We start from the raw sequence: 21052 nt of genomic DNA on the forward strand, positions 1-21052 counted from the left end.
AATCGCAAGTGCATTGGCCGCTTTAATCGTCGTCGACGCAGACGAGATGACCCGCCGTCCCATGGCGTCCAGTTTCTACCCCTCGCTGTCCAGTGGGGAAGTCGAAGTTCAAGCCGTCGCCCCCGCCGCTTTCTTCTTGGCCGCCGCCGAGACGACCGAATCCGGGGACGGCTGAGCTCTAAGGCACATGGGGGCGGAATCTGGGACCTGGTACGTACCGGGCTCTCTTAGCAGGAGCCGTGGACAGGTTCTTCAGGAGCGTCAGCCCCTCGTCCCAGATGTCGTCCAGTAATGGAACGGAGAGGACCATCTTCCTCTTGGCCTCACGCCGTTGGTAGAGGAATCCTTCCTTCTTCTGCTCTTCGAGCAGAGCTGGAAAAGCTTGCATGCCCTGGAGATCGTGGCGTGGAAGGAGCAAATTTCGTCGGGCGGGGAGGCCTGAGGTGGTGGTGAAGGAAGTTCCATCCCGTCGTCACCACCGTTGTCGCCATCCGTCCCTGTCGTCGCCGTCTCCGTTCCCGTTTCATCCCTCGGGACAGGGGAAGGAGAGGAAGGCTGTGAAGGCCGTGCAGGCTGGAAGGGAGGGGGGTGAGTTCTCCTCCACTTGCTTGGTGGACTTTCTGATGGTCCAGGCTCCGCTGGGTCGTCCGTTAGGGTTAAGGGCAACCTTGTCCTCATCTCTTTACACAAGGCCTGAATCGCCATCAAGATCGCTCCTGAGTTGCCTTGCGGCGTCAGCACCGGCTGCGACGGAAGCAACGGTTGACGATCCTTTGTCCCCTCCACAGCGCGCGGTTCCCCGTCCGGCAACACCGTCGCTTTCTTCGTCCGCCTCATCGCGATCCCTCCCGTAGGACCAGACCTCCTCGAACTTCTTGTTCAGGATCTTTGCGACGCCAGCCAGCTCCTCTTCAGAGATGGAATCTGTGTCTAATGGCCACCAGGCCCCCCCCTCTTTTTCCGCCAGGGGTTTCACGGGGGTCTTATCGATGGGCTGAAAAGATGATTCCCTCCGGGGTGGCAGGGAAACTCTAGGCCCCCGAAGTCGTCTCCACTGGGGTAGCCTCCGCAGGCTTCGCCAGGGCCGCCACGACTCCCTCGACAGAGGCCTTAACCGGGTGAATCAGGGCCTTCACGACCTTGGGCGCGCCTGAGGCTTTCACCCTGGGGGGAGGGTCACCGCCTCGCTCCCCCTTGTTTGTCTCTGTCGGGATCAACCGGGGCTTCTCCCGAAGCTTACCTGGGTTCTCCGACTTCCTCTTCCCCGAGCCAGAGTGTTGGCTCGTGGTTGATGGCGTCGGTGATAATGCGCCCTGCTTGGCAGCTGCGGAGCCTGACAGATCGGCGCACCCGATGCCCACAGACTCGCAGTGCTTTGCCTTTTGTTGGGCCCCCGTCGCCGGGGCGCCCTCAAAGGTCTTAGAAGACCGCTCGGACTTCCTCTTCTTCTCACCTGATGCTGGGCTCTTCCCCTCCAGCCAGTTGGTGAGGCGGGTACAACGATCCTTCATGATCCGTTCGGACATGTTCTTGCAAAACGCACAGTCCTTCTCCACGTGCATTTTGTCTTTGTGAAGGCAGTAGAGGCATTGAAAATGCTCATCCTCCTTGAAGACATTTTGTAATCTGCAGCCAGGGCAGTTCCTGAAAAGCTTGGATCCGGTCGTCGTGTTTCCTTTCTCTTGGGCCATGTCCACGCGGGGTAGGCCTCAAAGATCTTCCGGAATCCTCCAAGAAGCAAAACTCGACGAAAACTTTGCCCTTGAGGGGCGTAGAAATTCCAAAACGGGTCCTCGTTGATCGGAAGTAGAATCGGTGGAGCTTGAGGCTCGATTGACTGAATAAAATGAGATTAAACTCTTTGAAAAATCGCAAAACGCAGTAGAAGCTCGAGAGCTATAGCACGAGGACTCCCAACACTTGAACGTGCAGTAGAAATCTGAAGATGGCTGCTGGAGGAGGGGCTTAGGTAGAGGGCAGTCAATGGCTGGGGGCAGTATGACCCAGAGACCAGTGATTGGTTACTAGTAGAAAGACAGTTCAGAAACGAAACTGAAACTGATTTTTTCTTTACCGAGGATTCCCAGCCTGACGACGGGGAATATTCATGAGCATGTGAATCCATGCCAGACCCCATGCTGGAGAATTACAAATTTGCCCTGCAGTTCGAGGTGGGGGCAGAGGATTACAGAGTGGTGAGCGGAAAGGAAGTGTAACAGGTACTGAGGCACCTGGAGAAGGCGCCAGACTCCGAGGAGTGGCTCCCTGCCACTGGGTCCCAGGTCCGAGTGGCAGGGAGCTAAGGGGCCTGGGACCCTCAGAGGGTCCCTCAAGACTCAGGAGCAAGGTGGGCAGGAAGTATATGAAGCTGAACAGTGCCTCCCCAACTAAGCACCCCTGAAAGACATGGGGGGATGTAAAAGACTAAGCTACACACCTGATCAGCAAGCACTGCAGGCTGCAGTGCACAGACTGTGAGTCCCAGCGGTTTGGGGCTTCTCAAGTGGCCCTCGATAACAAAGGGGTGAGTCTCAATGGGGGGGGGGTTCAAAAGGAGAGTTATGGTTATACTGTTTTTGTTAGAGGTTATTTTAGGGAAATAGTGGGGAGAGGGCAGAAGGGTTAACCATGCACACTGGCAGAGGTGACATGGGACGAAATACAGAAGAGGAAGCAGTCAAGGGATGGAGAGCCACAGCAAGGAGCGGAGGACCTCCATGACAGGGATGACGGACGGGAAGAGGGGTGAATCCAGGCTGCAAGTGGGAACTCTCAATGTTAAGGGCCTTAACTCACCCATGAAAAGATCCTTGGTGGTGAGGGAGTTTCAGAGATCTAGCCTAGATGTAATTTTCCTGTAAGAGATACACCTGAGGGAGGAAAGGAAAGACCTCCAAGGGGAAGGGGATAGGGCAGGTGAATTGGGCATCCAACGTAGTTAAGAAGGGGGAGTGGGCATACTCATGCATAAACATCCATGTATGGCTCACAAGCAAGTGTTGGCACTATTGGAGAGAACACTCCTCATTGTACATGGCCAAACAAAAGGAACGTGGATGGTGTTGGTCTCGGTGTATGTTCCCAACCATGGTCAGAAGGCCTTCTACACGCAAGTGCTAGATAGAATTCTGGGCATGAAGAGCAGCATGGTAATAATAGGGGGAGACTTCAACTCCTGGGCGTACGCGCAATGGGATAGACTCTCCACAGGGCGGGGACCAGCAGAAAATGGGAGGGCCCATGAGGATGCATTTGGACGGGCTCTGGCTGATAGGGGACTCACAGATGTCTGGAGAGCTTTGCACCCGGGGCAGAGAGGGTTTACATTTTACTCAAAACCTCACGATACCTACACAGGTATAGATTACTTATTAATGGACTGGGAGCAAGCCTCTAGGGTGTATCAATGCGAGATTCGCCCGGTGGGATGGTTGGACCATGACATGCTGGGGATGACCATGAACATTGCAGTGTTGGATCGGTGGAGAGGCAACTACTCCTTATGGAGGGACACGCATTTCACAGCACAGTTCCCCACAGTGGTAGAAGAATACTTTCAGATAAAAGATACCGGGGAGAAGGACTATAACACGCTATGGGAGGCGGGACAAGCAACATCGAGGTGTCACCTGATTAGCAAGGAGGCTAGAAGGAAAAAGGAGCACAAACTGCTAGAGGAAAGACTGCGCAGGGAAATTATCAGCCTAGAATAAAGCATGCATAGAGAGGAGAGATATGAATAAACAGATACGGCAGCAGAAAAGGTTAGAATTGAAGGCGATAATGTTAATTGAATTTTTACAATGTAAGTTTATGAACATTAATAAAAAAAGAAGTTAAAATAAAAATCTTTAAAAAAGAATTGAAGGCGATGAGAATGGGAGATTTGGAAGCTGACATTTCTTAAAACAGAAGTTTTACGAGAAAGGGTTAAGGCAGACTCCCTGTTGGCGGCTAAATTGAGAGTGCAGAGGGCCGAGAGATGGGCCGAAGGGATTAGAGAGGAGGGTGGGAGGATGGAAACAGCCCTGGGTAAGATTACGGAGTGCTTTGCGCACTACTACAGGGAGCTATATACCAGGGGGTGGGGGCATAGAACAGGTGGAGTAGGTGAAATATGTGGGGGGCTGGGTTTGAAGAAGCTCAGAGAAGACAAGTGTTAGGCAGAATCCTGTGCAGTGCCCTTAGGGACCATTACACACAATTAAGACCACAAGTGGTAGTACAAGTTCACCTTTGGTACAAGCCTGTACTACTATGTACAAGTGGTAGCAGTAGCGGAGCAGCCAGACTTATCTCAAGAGCAAATGAGCAGTAGTAGAGATTACACAAAGGACAACAATTACTGTGATTCAAGCAAATACTGACTCAAGGATTTTGGTTGAAAAGTAAAAGTACATTTGTTTCTAAACCATCTGTTGGTAAAACTTTTCACTTCTATTAAATTAAAACCACACAAAAACACACTACACACAACCAATTCTCTTGGCACTGAACAACTCAAGGTAAGTACCCTGTGTTTTAACAGACCGGTGTTGTGAAACAAAAGACATTACCGGGAATACATATGCGATCACTTTTTGACAGTAATGACAGTTTGGTCTTACGAAAGATACGCGTATCCGCGGAAAGAAATGTTACCGGGGCAAAAACACACTTAGCACCTGAGTTAACCAAAGAGAGTTTGGGGCAAAAATCATAGGCAATACTTTTGTCAAGGCAGACAGAATCAGAGAACACTTGCTGACAGGAAAACAAAAGTCAATAGGCTGGAGCCAGTGTGAAGTGGAACCGGGTTCCTGTTGTCGAGGATCACACAGTCAGATAGTTCAAGATTCAATGTTGCCAGGAGTACTTGGATATTGTCAACAGAGGAAGCATAAGTTATAAGAAGGAGGGAACACAAGGGCAAGCCTTGGATGAGGAGAGAAGGGATTCACCCTAATTCCTCGAAGCTGGACACAGTACCTGATTCAATGAAGAAGCTGGTGCCACGGTAGTTGTTCCTAGTAGTTTCCTGCAGACCCACGGTTCCTGGAGCTTCAGTCGTGGAGACAAGAAGGAGGACGTCTGGAGGGGCCTTCACTACTAAGGGATGAAGCCAGCAGCAGCGACAGTGAATAAAAGGTGTGCTCCTATAAAACAGGAGAGGCTCTTCAGATGGCTACTACAGAAGTGTGAAGCGATTTCAACCAGGAAGAGGATCCTCTGGCTGTGGAAGATGAGCTGGTTGACCCCACCAGGCTCAAGGGAAGAAGACTCCGGACTGGATCTTCTCTGGTCGTCGAAGGGTAGATAGCTCAGGACTGCAGCAGGGCTTCACCGGGACAGGGTAGTTGCAGCAGCCGTCTTCTTCTCCACTTCTCTTCGGTTCCTTGTAGTTCCAGTGGCGACTCTGACTTCCAGCCCAAGAGTCCTGCCTTTTATGTGAAAATCCCCCATTCACACAGCCTGGCTGTCAATCACGCAGCAGGGGGGTTGTCCGGCCCGGACAACCACCTCAGCCAATCATGGCAAAGTGCGACTTGGGTTTCCTAGGATACCCTGTGCCGGGAGTGACTACACCCCTCCCTCACATCCAGCCCACCTAGACACCCAGGCGCCCAGAGGAGGGCTTTTTGGCAGAAGCCTGCCAAAAGACGGAAAACAAACAAGGCAAATCTGGTTTGCTGCGCAAAGTAAAACACAAGAAGGACTTTAACAAAAAGAAATGGCGCATAAACCCGACCGGAGCCAAAAGAAAAAGTATTTGGTCAAGCAGGTTTATGTTCGGGGCTAATATAATAGCCTAAAACCATTCCACGTTTATATAGTATAATCGCGGTAGAAAAGTTAGGGTAGATACCATTGCCACCAGCCAAGTCTAAATGATAAAAGAGCAAAACAGTGCTCCAGGAGGTACAGATAAAAAAGGGCTAAGGATTAACCCTTTCCAATACTCCATGTAAGATGGGGTGTACTGGATCTGTGGTTAAATGACTATGTAAAATTAATGGCAACTTTACCCTTTTCTGGGGGACTGTAGTCCGCTACAGAAATGGAGTTGGTGGGAAGTCCAAAAGACACTCTGTGTCACTGCACTGAAGGTGCTGTGTAACACACAAAAGAGTGGGGCTACTGAAGTGGTGTACTCCAGAGTCCACAATCACAAAAACAGATGACATACACATGGCAAAACACAGGTAAGAGTGCGGGAAAAGCTCACACTCTTACCCAGTGGAAAAGACAAACTCCAGAAATCCAGCAAAGCTGCTGAGGGACTCACTAAGTAAGGGAAATTAGCCATAGAATGAGAATTCTCCTTAACAACGAGATTGTCTCTATAAAAGCTTCGATCACAGAGGAAGCGTTGCAGGTAGCGGTGAGCAGATTACCTAGTGGTAAGGCTCTTAGGGAAGATGGATACACAGTGAGTTTCTATAAGAAATTTGCGAGAATCCTGGTCGCACGACTGACTCAATTATACAGCCATATTATCAGGTGTAGCGCCACCCTCTTAACAGAGCAATAATCTCAGTAATCCCCACAGAGGGGAAAGATCCCTGCAGCTGTAAATCATATCGCCCAATAGCTCTGATGAACCTCAATAAAAAGATCTTCACAAGGACGCTGGCGACGCAAATGGAGGGTGCTGCCCCGCCTGATCCAGTCGGATCAGGTCGGATTTATCATGGGTAGGCAAGGGAGTGACGCCATGAGGAAGACACTTGACCGGATGGAACACTCCCGCATGGATGGAAGCAATCGCATGCTGGTGAGTCTAGACGCCGAAAAGGCGTTGGATAGAGTGGAGTGGAGTTTTCTATTCGAGGTTCTGAGGGAGCAGGGATTCGGGAACTGATTCCTTGTGGGGGTAACGGGCAGTCTACACAAATCCAACTGCTAGTGTGGTAGTCAATGGTAGGGCGTCTAGGGATTTTGCCTTCAGGAGAGGAACAAGACAGGGATGCCCACTTTCACCCAGCTCATCGCGTTATCTATTGAACCCTTAGGTGCCCAGATTAGAAAGGATGATACGACGATATGCTCCTCTACCTGGGGAACCCACGGTCTCAGTCCCGGCCACCCTGCAGGTGCTAGGGGACTATAGGCGGGTAGAGGGCCTGAAAGTGAACGATGACAAGTCGGTCCTATTCCCATACTGTAGAGAAGGGGGGGAGGTAGGGGATGATCTTCGAAGTCTGGGAATCCTGGTCGATGAGACAGCTATAAAGTACCTGGGTAGAAAGGTACCTAGGGACACCATAGATCTGTATTGGATCAACTTCTTCACGCTCCTCAAGACCCTCTTTAGGGGACTGGACAGGTGGTCAGACATGACCCTGTTGTGGCTAGGGCGTCTAAACATGATCAAAATGACGCTGCTCCCGAAAATATTGTACCTATAACATATGCTCCCCATCGATATGCCGAGGGAGCACTTCTCAGAGCTTAAGCTCTGGATAAATCACTTCTTGTGGCAGTGGCAGAAGCCCAGGGTGGCATACACAAGACTGATACAACCCAAGGAAAGAGGAGGGGTGGGACTGCCCAATATGTAGGAGTACTACAGGGCTGTGCAATTCCAGGCATTGGTGCCACACCTGAGAGGGGAGCGGGACAAGCAGTGGGTAGGAATTGAGAACCACTTGATGAGACCAGTGATAGTTGGGGAATGGCTGTGGGCATCCAAGGCAGAAGTCCCCCGCAAGGTGCTTCAGCATAGAGTGCTAGGCTCGCTATGGAGACTTTGGTGGGTGAAGACAGAGATGAGGGGTGTCATAATGATGCTGTCACCTCTCATCCATATATGCCCCCCCCCCCACAATCACGGATGACATTCAAGAGCCACTGAGGTTTCAAAAACAGTTCGAGGCTGGCCTGGAGAGGGTGGGACAGGTGGTCAAGGGGGACACCTTCATAACTTGTGAGGAACGCCAGGATGGGCTTCACTTGGAGACACTCTCTGTCTTTGAATATATACAGTTGAATGGGGTGCTGATGTCCGAGAAATAGAAGGAAGGTGTTCAAGGGGGCCTGACGGCAACAGAATCCATTCTTAGTGAGGCAACCTCAACGAAGGGATTGCTCTCTGCCATTTATAGAGCCTTGCTGGTGGGGGAGGGGACGAGAGCCTTAAAAATGAAATGGGAAAAGGATCTGGGGAGGGAGTTTAGTGAAAAACAATGGGAACGCATCTGTAAGAATGCACACAGAACCTCAATCGCATGCCAATATAAGTCCCATGGGGTGAAACTCCTGTACAGATGGCAAAACGCCCAGGTGCGCTTGTCAAAAATGGTACGCCGGGGTGGACCCAACCTGCCGGAGGGGATGTGGAAAGAGTCCAGACTATTGGCATATGTTGTGGTCATGCCCCAGGTTTCAGTGTTACTGGAAAGAGGTGTTGGGATGGATTACAGCGCTAGAGCAAATACAAAGAACTGTGGTCCCATTGCTGGTACTGTTTGGTATTGATGAAGGGGAAGAGGATTGGTCACGTCTCCCACATATGCCACATTTCCTGCTTCTGGCAGCTATGGTATGCATGGTAATCAGGTGGAAATGTCAGGATCAACCAAATGAGGCGATGTGGGCCCACAAAGCAATGAAAATGTAGGAAATGGAGAACCTCACGGGAGCTCTACATGATCGGCATCCCGCAAGGGAAAGGGAATGGGAATGGGCTCCATTCCTTAGCAAAAACAAACCACAGCACAAGGCAGACCCTATCCAGGAGGTGTTAGACAGTGGGGAAGGGTAAAGTACTGAGGCAGGAACAGGCCGACTAAGGATGATCACCCGTACCTCGAACGAGGGAGACACACAGACTTTATAAACATGTGCTGATATTAGAAGGTAACCGGATGTCCCAAGATATACCGTGATAAAGAAAGCATGACACTTTGCCTGGGGAGGAGCGGGTGGTTTTTATTTTGTTACTGTATTGTAAAATCACCTGCATCAGACAGGATTATGTCTGCACAGTTGTGTGGTATTTGACTACGCTTGAAAATGTGCAAGGTTCCAAATAAAGATTTTTTTTTTAAAAAAAGAAAAGGGTCTTATAAGTCAATATGGGCCATAAAAGTGGACGAGGTGACAGTACCTTTTACTTAGGTGGTTCGACAGCGTCAGACCCGGTCTCTCTGCGGGTTCGCTGTAGCCGAACCGGGTTTGTGATGCAGTGAGTCGAGTTGGTACAGGTGGCGAGTGGACATCAAAATGTCAGCATTTGATGCAATGTGGTTTAAAGGGTTCAACAGATTTCGATCGGTAGTCGAGTTGGTTCAAGATGATGTTACAGCTTGGTCGAGTTAGCGTGTGACATGGTGGCCTCCAGCGGTTCAAGTTGAGGTGAGTTCCCGTTCGTTCAATGCGGTGCTTGAAGAAGTGGCGAGTTTTACAGCAGTGAGCCAGCGTCCCAGATGAGTGCTGCAGGTGCAATGCAGCCTTTAGCCGGTTTGCAGATGCAGGAGAGCAGTTCAAAGTCGTAAAATGCCAAAAGCAGCCTCATGGGTCCTCTGTTGGTTCAAAGGGTGTTGAATGCTGTTCGAAGCAATGCAAACAAGATTCCAAATGCTCTTGGACTTTCTGGTTGCTGGGAGTCCTAATCCAGTGGTTTAAAGGCCAAGGTAAGTCTTCTGATGCACTCCCATCCAGGGCACTTGGCTGGCACCTATAGAGGTTTCTTCACTTCCAGTGATAGCATCCCAATACCAGTGCAGGAATCAGTGAGCCCTTAGTCCACTGATGTTCACCCTCAATATGCCCTAGGGATGGTTAGGGATTTCCCCTGCCTTCGATAGCACTTTTCTTTACCTCTATGGCAGAGAATTTTGGAAGGGACTACCCTTTCAACATGAGTCCAGAGATGATTCTTCTTGGGTCCAACAAGGAATGTTATGAAGAGGGAGTGGGAGACCCCTTCCCCTATAAAGGCAAATTGTCACAGGGGATTCGACAACAGCTTGCTGTAAAGGGTCCAAATCCCTGTTGCTGTAACAAGTGACCCTTGCCTTATTACATCACCGTGGTGCGAGGCTGGCCTTTGTTATAATAGTACCCCTTTGATGCCGGGTTCCCATGAGTTCTCCGGTTAAGAGCTCCTTTGCCCTGAGGGGAGGTTTTACCCTTCCTCGTGGGGAATCAAAGGAGCAGTAGTGACCGCCAGGCTAGCCATGAATATACATCGCCTTGATATCACTGACCATAGCTCACACATTTAACAGAATATTGACATGGTGTGGCTTTTAATAACTGTGTGCTCTTAGTTGTCACCATACCATAAACTAGATATGGCTTAGTCATAGAGATTAGCCTTCCAACAGACTGAAAAGCAATAGTTATTTCATTGTAATTCAGGAGTGCAGAAGTTAAAATGCTACTTCTGTCTAAATGGACTTGGTGTCAGGAACGTACATGTGATACTGCTATGTGCCACTGTAGAGCAGGGGCTCTAGATGTCAGGAGACTGTTGCAGCAAAGGTACATGGGCACACTATGCTTTTGGCATGGAGCTTTTTATGAAAGAAGGGTCTGATTAGCAGGCCACCCTTTCAGAAACAGAATTAACACATGATTTTCTTTATAAAAATAAAGTCCAATCTTTCACACCCTCGACAGATGTCATTCGGTTTCCAATGGTTTTTAAAATTGAAAGCCACTTTGCTTCCAGTTATCTTACCTCTAAGAAGCATCACCTATGGGGACTTTTCATATGCCAGTGTGCATTTTAAAGAATGATTTTGCTGGTGCTGTGAATGTCTATTCCTTGGTTAATCCTGAACACTGTGTATTACATTACCTGTATGCTATTTAAACAGTAAACACACTTCACCATTTAACCAGTAATGGGCAGCTACATATAAACAGCAAAGAAGTAGACTGGTTTGTTGTGACCGTTAATGCAAGCCAGGAGACACACTATACTATGAGCTGGAGGTTACCTATTAAAATTGAACCTGTTGCTGGGAAGCACTAGACCCCATCAGCTTCTTGACAACATACCCACTAGTTTAAATGTAGTGCACTCAATTCATTTACCTTGATTGGTTAATATCACAGACTTATTTTTAGTTATATATTCATTTTATAAAATGCTGTTGTCTAGCAATTATCCCTTTCTACTTTATATAATGTATTTACAACATGGCAGACTGTGTTCCAATGAGAAAATGCTTGCATCAAAGCAGTAGTTCTAGAATTCAGAGTTATGCTATACCTGCTACTTCTCTTGGCTCGTGCTCTGGCGTAATAAGCTTCATAGGAAGTGGATTTCAGTTCAAGTGCTTTGGTAGCGAATTCCTCTGCCATGCCAAAATCCTAATCCGTTTACAAATGAAAGGAAAGAAAAGCTAATTGTGACATAAGCACAAAACACCCACATGACACAATCACAGTGATTAATACCACCCCACCCATCACTCAATGTAAAACAAATGCCGTCTTTGGACATGGAGACTAACAAGAAGGATCATTAGCCTTGTAAAGTACTTCACAAAAACGAAGATGCAACAAAAGGCAGCAAAGCAAAAACAGCTTTAAGGTGAACTGAATTGTTAGTATACTAAAACTAAACGTGGGACAACCCAGGTCTTACAGTGGGAAACTAATATCCCATACCTAGGCCTGTCCCTCATAATGAGACACAGCAGTACATTCTTTCGATATCTCTCACCACTCCAATGCTGACGAACCCCAACTTTACCTCTCCTTCTGCTCCTTCACTCCTGACATCCACCTCAAACTCTCCTCTTGTCTCACAGCTATCGAAAACTGGATGTCTTCCCACTTTCTCTTCCCCAACACTGATAAGACCGAAGTCTTATTCTTCCCTGCCAACACACTTCCTCCTTCCATCCTCCAATCTTTCCTTCTCATCCTCTGCTCGTAACCTTGGCCTCTACTTCGACTCTAGCCACTCATTTATGCTTCACATTTCATTAACCTCACGAGCCTGCCGCTATCACCTCTTCAATGTTTGTAAAATCCGATCTTCCCTCACCTTCCACGCTACCAAACTCTTAATCTCATCCCTCATCTTTTCCCATCTATTCTACTGTTCTTCTCTCCTCTTCGGCCTCCCTGCCTCTTATCTTGCTCCCCTCAAATCCCTCTATCACTCTGCTATCCGTACGCTTTGCTTTCTCTCCCCTCTTCATTCCATTCTCCTCTTCGCTCTCTTCTCTTGGCTGGCTTCCCTTTCATTCCCAACTTAAATTCAACTTTCTCTGCATTGTTTTTAAATCTCTTCATGACCTTGCCCCTCCCTACCGCTCCACCCTCCTCTCTTTCTATACTCCCTCTCGTCCTCTCCGTTCTGTTGACCTATTCCTCCTCTCAGATCCTCCACCACCCTGTGGCCCTTCCCGCTTCCGTTCCTTTCAGCTCCTCGCCCCCTACATTGGAACTCCCTACCTCTCCATATCCGTTCTATCTCCTCCTACCCTTCCTTCCACTCCTCCTTAAAATCTCTTCTTCATCCTCCTTCCTGACCTTCATTTCACTCCATTCTTACTTTCCTCCATTTCTCTCATTCCTTGTCCTCAGCTAATTGTTGTGCATAATGTTATTGATTGTTTGATTCTAGTTTGATATACATGCTTCTATTGTAATTTTGTTGTTGTGATGTAAAGTGCTATATAAAAATTAATAAATACAAATACAAATCTGGTGTATGCATCATATCCAGGTTGGGCACCTCCTGCAACAAAAACTAGTATCTTAGGATGTACATCTGGAGCTGTTGCACGTCACTTAAAAATAAAATCATTTTACTATCTTTGCACGGACAAAGCTTAGCACCTTAATTCACCAAGCAGTCAACAAAAAGGAGGTGTGCCAATATTTTGCAACTTTTATCATGCACAACCATGCTTAATACTTCCATGGTGAGCTATAATCCTCTATACACCTAGGCAATATCTTAAGATGCTATTGTGACAGCACGTGATTAAAATTTGGAGAAAAAAACCATTATGGACAAGAGGCTGTTTAGTGGATAATTTATATGCATTCAAAGTGAATGTATTCAAATGTAATAAAGTAAAACATCAGTTAAAATAACCACTTTGGGGTGGGGGCAAGGGGTGCACGATTTTCTTTACATTTCTGTACTTAAAATATGCCAGCGTAATTTAGTCTATAACTCACATTTGTCTTTCTGCGACATCGTGACAGGTTCAAAAACAGAGAAACTCGCAGTTCATTGAAAGCATAGATTTCTTCTCCAACTCCTTCGCGTGGAAACTTTCTAAGGGCGTACTGGTATCTCTGAGCCGCTTCCTTCATCTTCCCTTTCTAGTAGCCAGATAAAAAGCATGAACTTAGCAAACATTGCAAGCGATGACTTTAAAGGCTGACATTGTGTTGGCATGTAGGGCTTAACAAATTGCTTATATCATCACATGTTCTGCCCAAAAAAGGACCACAAAATACCCATGATACAATAGATGAGCCCAGATTCATAAACGATACTTGCAATACCAGAAATATTGCCACCGCCACACAAACACAATATGTACTGGACAAAATCAAATGATGTATGTTTTGATAACAATGATATGATATATGTTAAGTAATTTATAACGCGCCTGTACACAAGTGTTTCTAGGCGCGACAAGACAAAGGGGAGGACAAAACAACAATATTACTAGGCCTTGTGGTATTCAGATCATGCAAGTGCGGGGGGGGTCGGAGAGAGAGCTGGAGAAGTACCGGGGGAGGGGGGGGGGGGAGCTCATATGTGCTGCCAGTAAGTGGCTCATAAGTGCAGAGAATCGGGGGACTGTAGGGTTGCAGATACTGGTCCGTAAGTGCAGGGAGGCCCAGAGGCAGTGCAAGGGCAACTGGGCATGCAGGAACCTGGACCCAAAGTTCAGTGGGTGGCTAGGTGACCAGTGTGCAGAGCAGTCAGAGAATCATCAAGGTAGAGGGAGAGAGAAAGCGGAAGCAAAAAAGAAGGTCTTGAGTTGTTTCCGGATCCAGGAGGTGGTCCTGCTCAAGTTTGAGAGAGGCAGGGAGGTTGTTCCAGAGGGAGGCCCCAGCCAAGGAACGAGACCTACCCCCCACTCTCTGCCGCCTGGAGAAGCGTCTGACCCTCAGAGTTGGAAGTGGATGAGCGGAGGGCTCGAGAAGGAAGATGCTTAGGAAGAGAAAGCTGGAGGTAGTGCGGTCTCCAGCCCCAGAAAGCCCTGTGGACGATGCAAGGGGTCTTGAACTTGATCCTTGCAGCCACAGCGAGCCAGTGGAGACATTTCAGAGCTGAAGAGATACGATCATTGGGCTTGAGCCAAAGACAAGTCTTGCAGTCCTGTTTGGGATAAGTTGTAAAGGGTGAAGAGTAGAGGCAGGTAGATTTAGGAACTATGCAGCACTGAACAGGAAAAGAAGCAGAATGATTTTCGCCAAACCATTAAAAGAATTAATTTTTGATTGATCATTTATGGTCCCTTTTGGACTGATGGATTGAATGAAAAAAAGTGAGCTTTATGAGTTGTATGTAATTATTTGTCCCAAAGATTGACTTATGAATCAAAATGCTTTATTCAATTATTTGTGTTTATTCACATTTATATAGTTTTATTTGTTTTGATAGCAGCGCTTTATATCTATACTGCTTAAGAAGGGCACTCGTCCCTGACTTTACTAAGAGGCAATAGCTATGTTTGTTCTGTTTTGGGGTGATGTTCATTTTGCTGTGCTCCTGGGTGATGATGAGCTGCATTACTTGGCCTGGTGTTTCTAATCACAGAGAATCCATGCACTTTGTACCAATTGGGCCCATGTGTTTTTTGAAAGCCCGAGTCGAAGAATGCATTGGGCACTTCGTTTGAATTGATACAAGCACATTTTTGCAGGCTTACAGGCAAGCTGCCCACAAAAATAAACAGTGCTGCCAGGGTACATTTATTTATTGATCTCCCAAATTAATCCTATCCTCGTTTTGTTGGACTTCTAAAAGCTCATTTTGAAATTGTCACTTTGTATGTTTTCAGACTAGGGCATTGGAAAACCATGAGAGGGCTATGTGGGAATTATGAAAATGACATTTAAACTTACCCCTAGCCACACAGTAAATTCCAAGTCTGGAGGCACATTTTCTCTCCCTTTCCACTATGTTCCTACTGAAGGGATATCTTGTACCTATCTTTTGAGTGGTTTGGGAGGTGACCGGGCAGTGGCTGTGTTGCTAGCAGCACTTTATATCAGCTGGGCACTCCCTGCACTTATAGCAGTGCTTTATAGCTATGCTGCTGAAGAAGAGCACTTGACTTTGGCTTTACTTGGAGGCGAGAGGAATGTGTGTGGTGTTCTTGGGTGATGTGTATTACGCAGTGTGCAAGGGTGATTGTACAGAGACTAGCTGCATTCCTTAGCTTGGTGTCTCTGCTCACAAAGAATGTACACACTTTGTGCTAATAGCAGCGTTTTACCCACTCTCTTTATTGTTTTGTTTAAAAAAAAAACAAATGACTTCAAGTGAAATGTTAAATCTCTTTTGTTAATATATATGGAATAAGTTACTTACCTGTAACTATTGTTCTCCAGCATGGGTCTGTCATGGATTCACATGCTCGTGAATATTCCCAGTCGTCAGGCCGGGAATCCTCGGTAAAAGAAAAAACAGTTTCACTTTCACTTACAAACTGTATTTCTTTCTTCTCTAAACCAATCACTGTACTCTGGGTCAAACTGGCCACTGCAAATGAGAGTCCTCTCCCTAAGCCCCCCCTCCGGCAGCCATCTTCAGATTTGGTAAGCACGTAAAGTGGCGGTATGGCCAATAAGAGCCGCAGAGGGGTAGGAGGGAGGGTTTGCAGGTGAATCCATGCCAGACCCATGCTGGAGAAGAATAGTTACAGGTAAGTAACTTGATCCTTCTCCAGCATGGGGTCTGGCATGAATTCACATGCTCATGAATAAAGAATACATAGCAGTACAACATTACACAACCATGCGGGGTGGCAAGGCTTAACAGAAGCAATTACTCTTACCTCTGGAACAGGATCTTCTCAAGCAAACAGGTTGCGTAGCACTGTTTGGCAGACTCTGGACTCCTCTCTTGAATCCATGTCGACGCAGTAGAACTTCATGTAGGTGTGCATAGACCTCCACGCAGCAGCCCCCCTGCAGATGTCCAGCAGGGGCACACCAGACAGGAACGCCGTTGTCACAGCAATCGCTCCGGTGGAGTAGGCTCTCGGACGGCTGGGCAGCGGTCAGTTCGCCAACCGATGACAGAGCGTGATGCAGCCGGAGAGCCACCTTCAGATGGAAGCCTTGGACAAGACCTTCCCATGGTTCACAGGACCAAAGTTCACAAACAGTTGAGAAGTCTTCCGAAAACTCTTTGTGCATGCCACGTAGAACTTTAGAGACAAGCAAATCCAACGAGTGCAGGGCCCTTTCAGCCGGTGATGAAGGCTTCGAAAAAACACAGGTAACACCAAAGGCTCGTTAAGGTGGAATTCTGATGGAACCTTCGGCATGAAGGAGGGGTGCGTCTGCAGCACCACCCTTGATTCATGGAAAGTCAGATATGGCTGTTTGCAGGATAGGGCCTGGATCTCACCCACCCTCCTGGCAGAGGTGATGGGCACAAGGAAAGCCGTTTTCCACTAGAGGAAGTGGAGCGTGGCCTGATGCATAGGCTCGATGGGAGCCCCCATGAGCCTCTTCAGCACCATGTTCAGTTCCCACGCAGGGGCAGGAGCCTTCACTGGCAGTTAAGATCAAAACAGTCCTTTGAGGAACTCTTTGATGAGACACTGGGACCAAAGAGAAGATCTTCATGGAGACCTGGTGTAGCGGGAGCTAGCCGCCAGATGCACCTTGATAGAGGCATGCGCCAGTCCCGCCTAGGCCAAAAGACAAGTATGGAAGAATCTGCGGGACCGTGACCATCAGAGAGGTTATCTTCAGCGACCGACACCACTTATCGAAACGCTTCCACTTCAGACCGTAGCACTTAAGAGTCGACGACGCTCTGGCCTTGGCAAGGACCTCCCTGCAGTCCGCTGGCAACTCAGATCCTCCAAACTCTAGGGCTGCAGGAGCCAAGCCATCAGGTTCAGCAATCCTGGGTTGTGATGCAGGATTGCGCCTTCTCTGGTGAGCAGATCCGTGACCACCGCCAGCTTGACCGGAGGCAACGCTGACAGGCTGAGAAAGTCCGGGTACCAAATCTGCCGTGGCCACGCCGGGGCGATGAGTATTACCCTGCATCGCCACTTAGTTGACTGATGACTCGCAGCAGAAGAGGCAACCAAGGGAATGGGTACAGAAACAGGCAGTCTCACAGGAAGAAGAACGCTTCCCACATGCTCCCCAGCTGGTGGAATGGGCTGACAAACTTCTGGCATTTGGAGATAAGCGCCGTCGCAAACAGTTCGATCTGGGGCCTGCCGCATTTGATGAAGATGCGTTCCACCTGGTCCTGCCAAAGTTCCCACTTGTGGCAGGAGCGCAACTCCCTGTTGAGGGAGTCGGTGATGGTGTTCTGGACTCCCGCCAGGTGAAAAGGGACAAGAACCATCTCTTGTCTGACAGCCCAGTGCCACAAATCCTGCGTCTCTTTGGAGAGCCCCGGGGATAGAGTACTTCCTGATGTAGAACATTGTGGTGGTGTTTTCTGTGAAGATTCTCACCACTTTGCCCTTCAGAGATGGAAGGAATGACATGAGGACCCAGAACCCTACCCGGAGCTCCAGGATATTGATGTGAAGATCCTTCTCCTCCACATGCCACAGGCCACTGGCATGCAGACGTCCCGTTGTGGACTCCCCAGCCTTCCAGGGAAGCATCCGTGGTGACCGTCTCCTGATACGGGGGGCTTTGGAACCTTGAGCCCCAGGCGACGGAGTGAACACCCCACCACGGTATCGCCAGACAGAGCTCCTCGTAGAGAAGCTTCTGGACACCTGAACCCAGTGAGCGTCATGGAACTCCTGAAGAGGTTGCATCCGTAACCTGCAGAGCCGAATAAGGTAGCGACTTGATGGTTCTCACCCTAACAGTATTCAGTAACAACAGTTGTTGCACTTTCCCCAGAATGTCCGCTACCTTCTCCTCCGAGGGCGAAGCTAGGCAGAAGATTGTATCAAGTCTGACTCCTAGGAACAGCGCATTCTGCGATGGCGTCAAGCAGGACTTCGGATAATTGATGGAGAATCCCAGATCCGTCAGCAGCTGGAGAGTCGTCTCTGTGTGTCCGACAGCCAACTGTCGCGAACTGGCCCGAATGAGCCAGTTGTTCACGTACAGGTACATGTGCATCCCCCGTAAGACGCAGATGGGCCACTGCCATTGCCAAGCACTTCAGGAACACCCTGTGGGCTGACTTCAGGCTGAAGGTAAGGGCCTGGACTTAGTAGTGCTGTCCCTGCACCACGAAGCATAGGAACGTTCGGTGCCTCTTGTGAATGGGGACGTGGAAGTAGGCGTCCTCCAGGTCCAGCAATGTCAAGAAGTCTCCTTCTTCCAGTTGGCCAAGCACGTGCTGCAACGTGACGAGCCTGAATTTTTGGGACTTTAAGTTCTTGCTGAGGCGTCACAAGTCCAGAATGGGCTTTCAGCCTCTGGTTTTCTTTTTGACTAAAAAGTATCTTTAGTAGACTCCGGAGCCCCAGAGTTGCTGTGGGGCCAGCTGTATCGCTCATTTTCGCAGCATGGCCCGTATCTCCTCCAAGGAGTTGAGGGATGTGCTGCTCTGCCAAGCCACCAGAGGGATCCAAGGACACCTGTGCAGAAACTCCAGGGTATGTCCGTGGGCGAGAGTGTCCAGTACCCATCCGTCGGTGGAGATCATCTTCCACTCGCTGACGAATCCATCAGCCGGCCTCCCACCGGGGTACATTGGGGGGGGGCCAACGTCCTGGTCGATTCAGCCCCGATTCGGCACCTTGCAGGCGGGAGCGGCACCGACCACCTCCACCGTAGGCCTTGAAACGGCCTCTGTAGGCCTCCCGATTCGTGAAAAGGGGTGTCAGATGACTCTTCCTCATCTTAGCCAGAGGCTGGTCAGGGGCCAACGGGACCAGGGCTTGCGGCATCCTTTCCTGAATTTCAGCCACCAAGGTGTGCACGGTCGATCGGTTGTCCAGGGATACATCCCTCGGCGGAACTGGTGTGACCAGAGTACTAGGCCACGCGCGGTTATCGCCGCCAGCGTGGCCACCGTCGTCGTCCTCCACGTCCTCGTGGACCGTGTGTAGGGGAGACTCCAGGTCCTCGTCGTTCGTGCATGAAACTGCATGGCTTGGATCACTGCCCGGGGCCAGGCTGGGACTTCCTTGTCGCCCCTCCACCTTTGGACCCTGAGGGGTCGGAGCCCGCATCCTCTTCTCCGGCGTGCCCACCGGCTTTGCCACAGTCACAATGGAGGCTTCCCGCCTCAGAGGCAGGGACACCTTGGGCACAGTAGGGTTTACCTTCTTGGGGTCAGCCCCTTTCGCCTTTGTGAGAGTGGCCGCAACCATTTAAATCGTTGACTATCGACTTCTCCTGTGCCGCCTGGGCCTTCTTGGGCAGGTCGGCCGCCTTTTCCTCAGACGCTGGCTTCTCGGGCTTCTCCCGCAGCTTAGCTGGGTTGGGTGATTTCCTCTTTGAGGAGGAGCTCGATCACTGGCTGGCGAAGGAGGCGGATGGTGATGTTGATCACGCCCTGGCCATCGCATGACTTGCTTGTGCAGCGACCCCGGTGGTGCTGGACTTGCAGTGCTTGGTCTTGTGTTAGGCCCCCATCGATGGGGTGCCCTCAAATGACTTAGAAGCCTGCTCCTCGGACTGGCCAGTCCTGGGTGAGGCATGACCCTGCTTGGGGCACGGGGCAGAGGCCTTGGCGTTCAGCCACACCACCAGTCTCTACTGTGTCGATCCTTTATCGCTTTCTTAGAGAAGCCGAGGCAGATCTCGCACTCTCCCTCCTTGTGGTCCGGGTGAAGACAGCAGAGGCATTGGAGGCGTTTGTACTCTACAAACACGTTCCATAGCACGCATCTGGTGCGGGGCCTGAAAAGGGACCCTCCTTCCTTCATCTCATCCGTCATGGTCGGAGGTGCGGAGTGGGCCAGATGGCCTTCTGGAGACTTTGACGATAATCGTCCTTGTGGGGCGCTTGAAATTCACTGACAAACAGGTCCTCGCTGTCGGCAGCTGGAGAGAAGAGCACACAGGCTCTTTGACAAAAATAGAAACATTTCCCATCAAAAAACAAAAAAACTTAGAAGTAGCTCACAGAGCAAATCTCGAAGACTCCCAACACTGAAACGTGCAATAAAAATCTGAAATGGCTGCAAGGGGAGGGGATTAGGGAGAGAACTGTCATTGGCTGTGGCCAGTATGACCAAGAGTACAGTGATTCGTTTAGAGGAGAAATAGTTTGTAAGTTAAAGCAAAACTGTTTTTTCTTTTACCAAGGATTCTCAGCCTGACGACGGGGAATATTCATGAGCATGTTTGTTTATTTATTTTTATGTGAATCCGTGCAGGACCCCATCTTGGAGAATTTCAACATGTGCCAATTCCTACCACCATTAATGATTCCCCCTCTCATCTGAGCATTTTCTATATCTCTAGGTTTAGTTCTATGTCGGTACCCTCCATGGGGATGAACATTGTAAAACCATCTTTTCTTTATCTTTAGAGACACACATGCAGGCCTGTCCTATCAATTAAGTTTCTTCCAAATCACTGCCTCTGTTGAATATTTCTATTACAAACTTATGATCCATTCTTTTCACCTATAACATCAATATCATATTTCACACAGAAAAGGTACCATTCCATCTCAATGTTTTGCTGCATTGTTACGCCACACGATACTGGATGGAGGTCTCAGCGCTATCCCGGACCCCTCTTTGCTTGGTTATGTGCCAGACATTGGGTAGCGCCTATAACAGGAGAATGGAGAGTTAAGATACTGGTTCTGTGATGGGTGGATTCCCACCTCCCTCTGGTCTAAATCCCCTCCCCTGGGGGTATTGCTCACCTTAGGTTTTTGTGCGTTGAACTCTCCGTCCTGCGTCTCTGTGCAGGGGCGCGTGGTTGGTGCGGGCATTCCGTGGACCTA

At 49.1% G+C, this 21052-nt stretch overlaps 1 protein-coding gene across 4 annotated transcripts in view; it reads right to left on the reverse strand.

Moving 5' to 3' along the window:
* TANC1 (tetratricopeptide repeat, ankyrin repeat and coiled-coil containing 1) overlaps positions 1–21052 on the reverse strand; it is a 2406012-nt gene that overhangs the window by 59000 nt on the left and 2325960 nt on the right. For all 4 annotated transcript variants that reach the window (XM_069616378.1, XM_069616375.1, XM_069616376.1 and 1 more), the window contains 2 exons: positions 13135–13281; positions 11204–11304 (listed from right to left, as the gene is read on the reverse strand). In XM_069616378.1, coding sequence (XP_069472479.1) covers positions 11204–11304; positions 13135–13281 — 248 coding nt within the window. The remainder of the gene's footprint in view (positions 1–11203; positions 11305–13134; positions 13282–21052) is intronic.

This window comes from Ambystoma mexicanum, chromosome 9 (assembly GCF_040938575.1).
Source record: "Ambystoma mexicanum isolate Mex_15411 chromosome 9, UKY_AmexF1_1, whole genome shotgun sequence".
NCBI lineage: Eukaryota > Metazoa > Chordata > Amphibia > Caudata > Ambystomatidae > Ambystoma > Ambystoma mexicanum.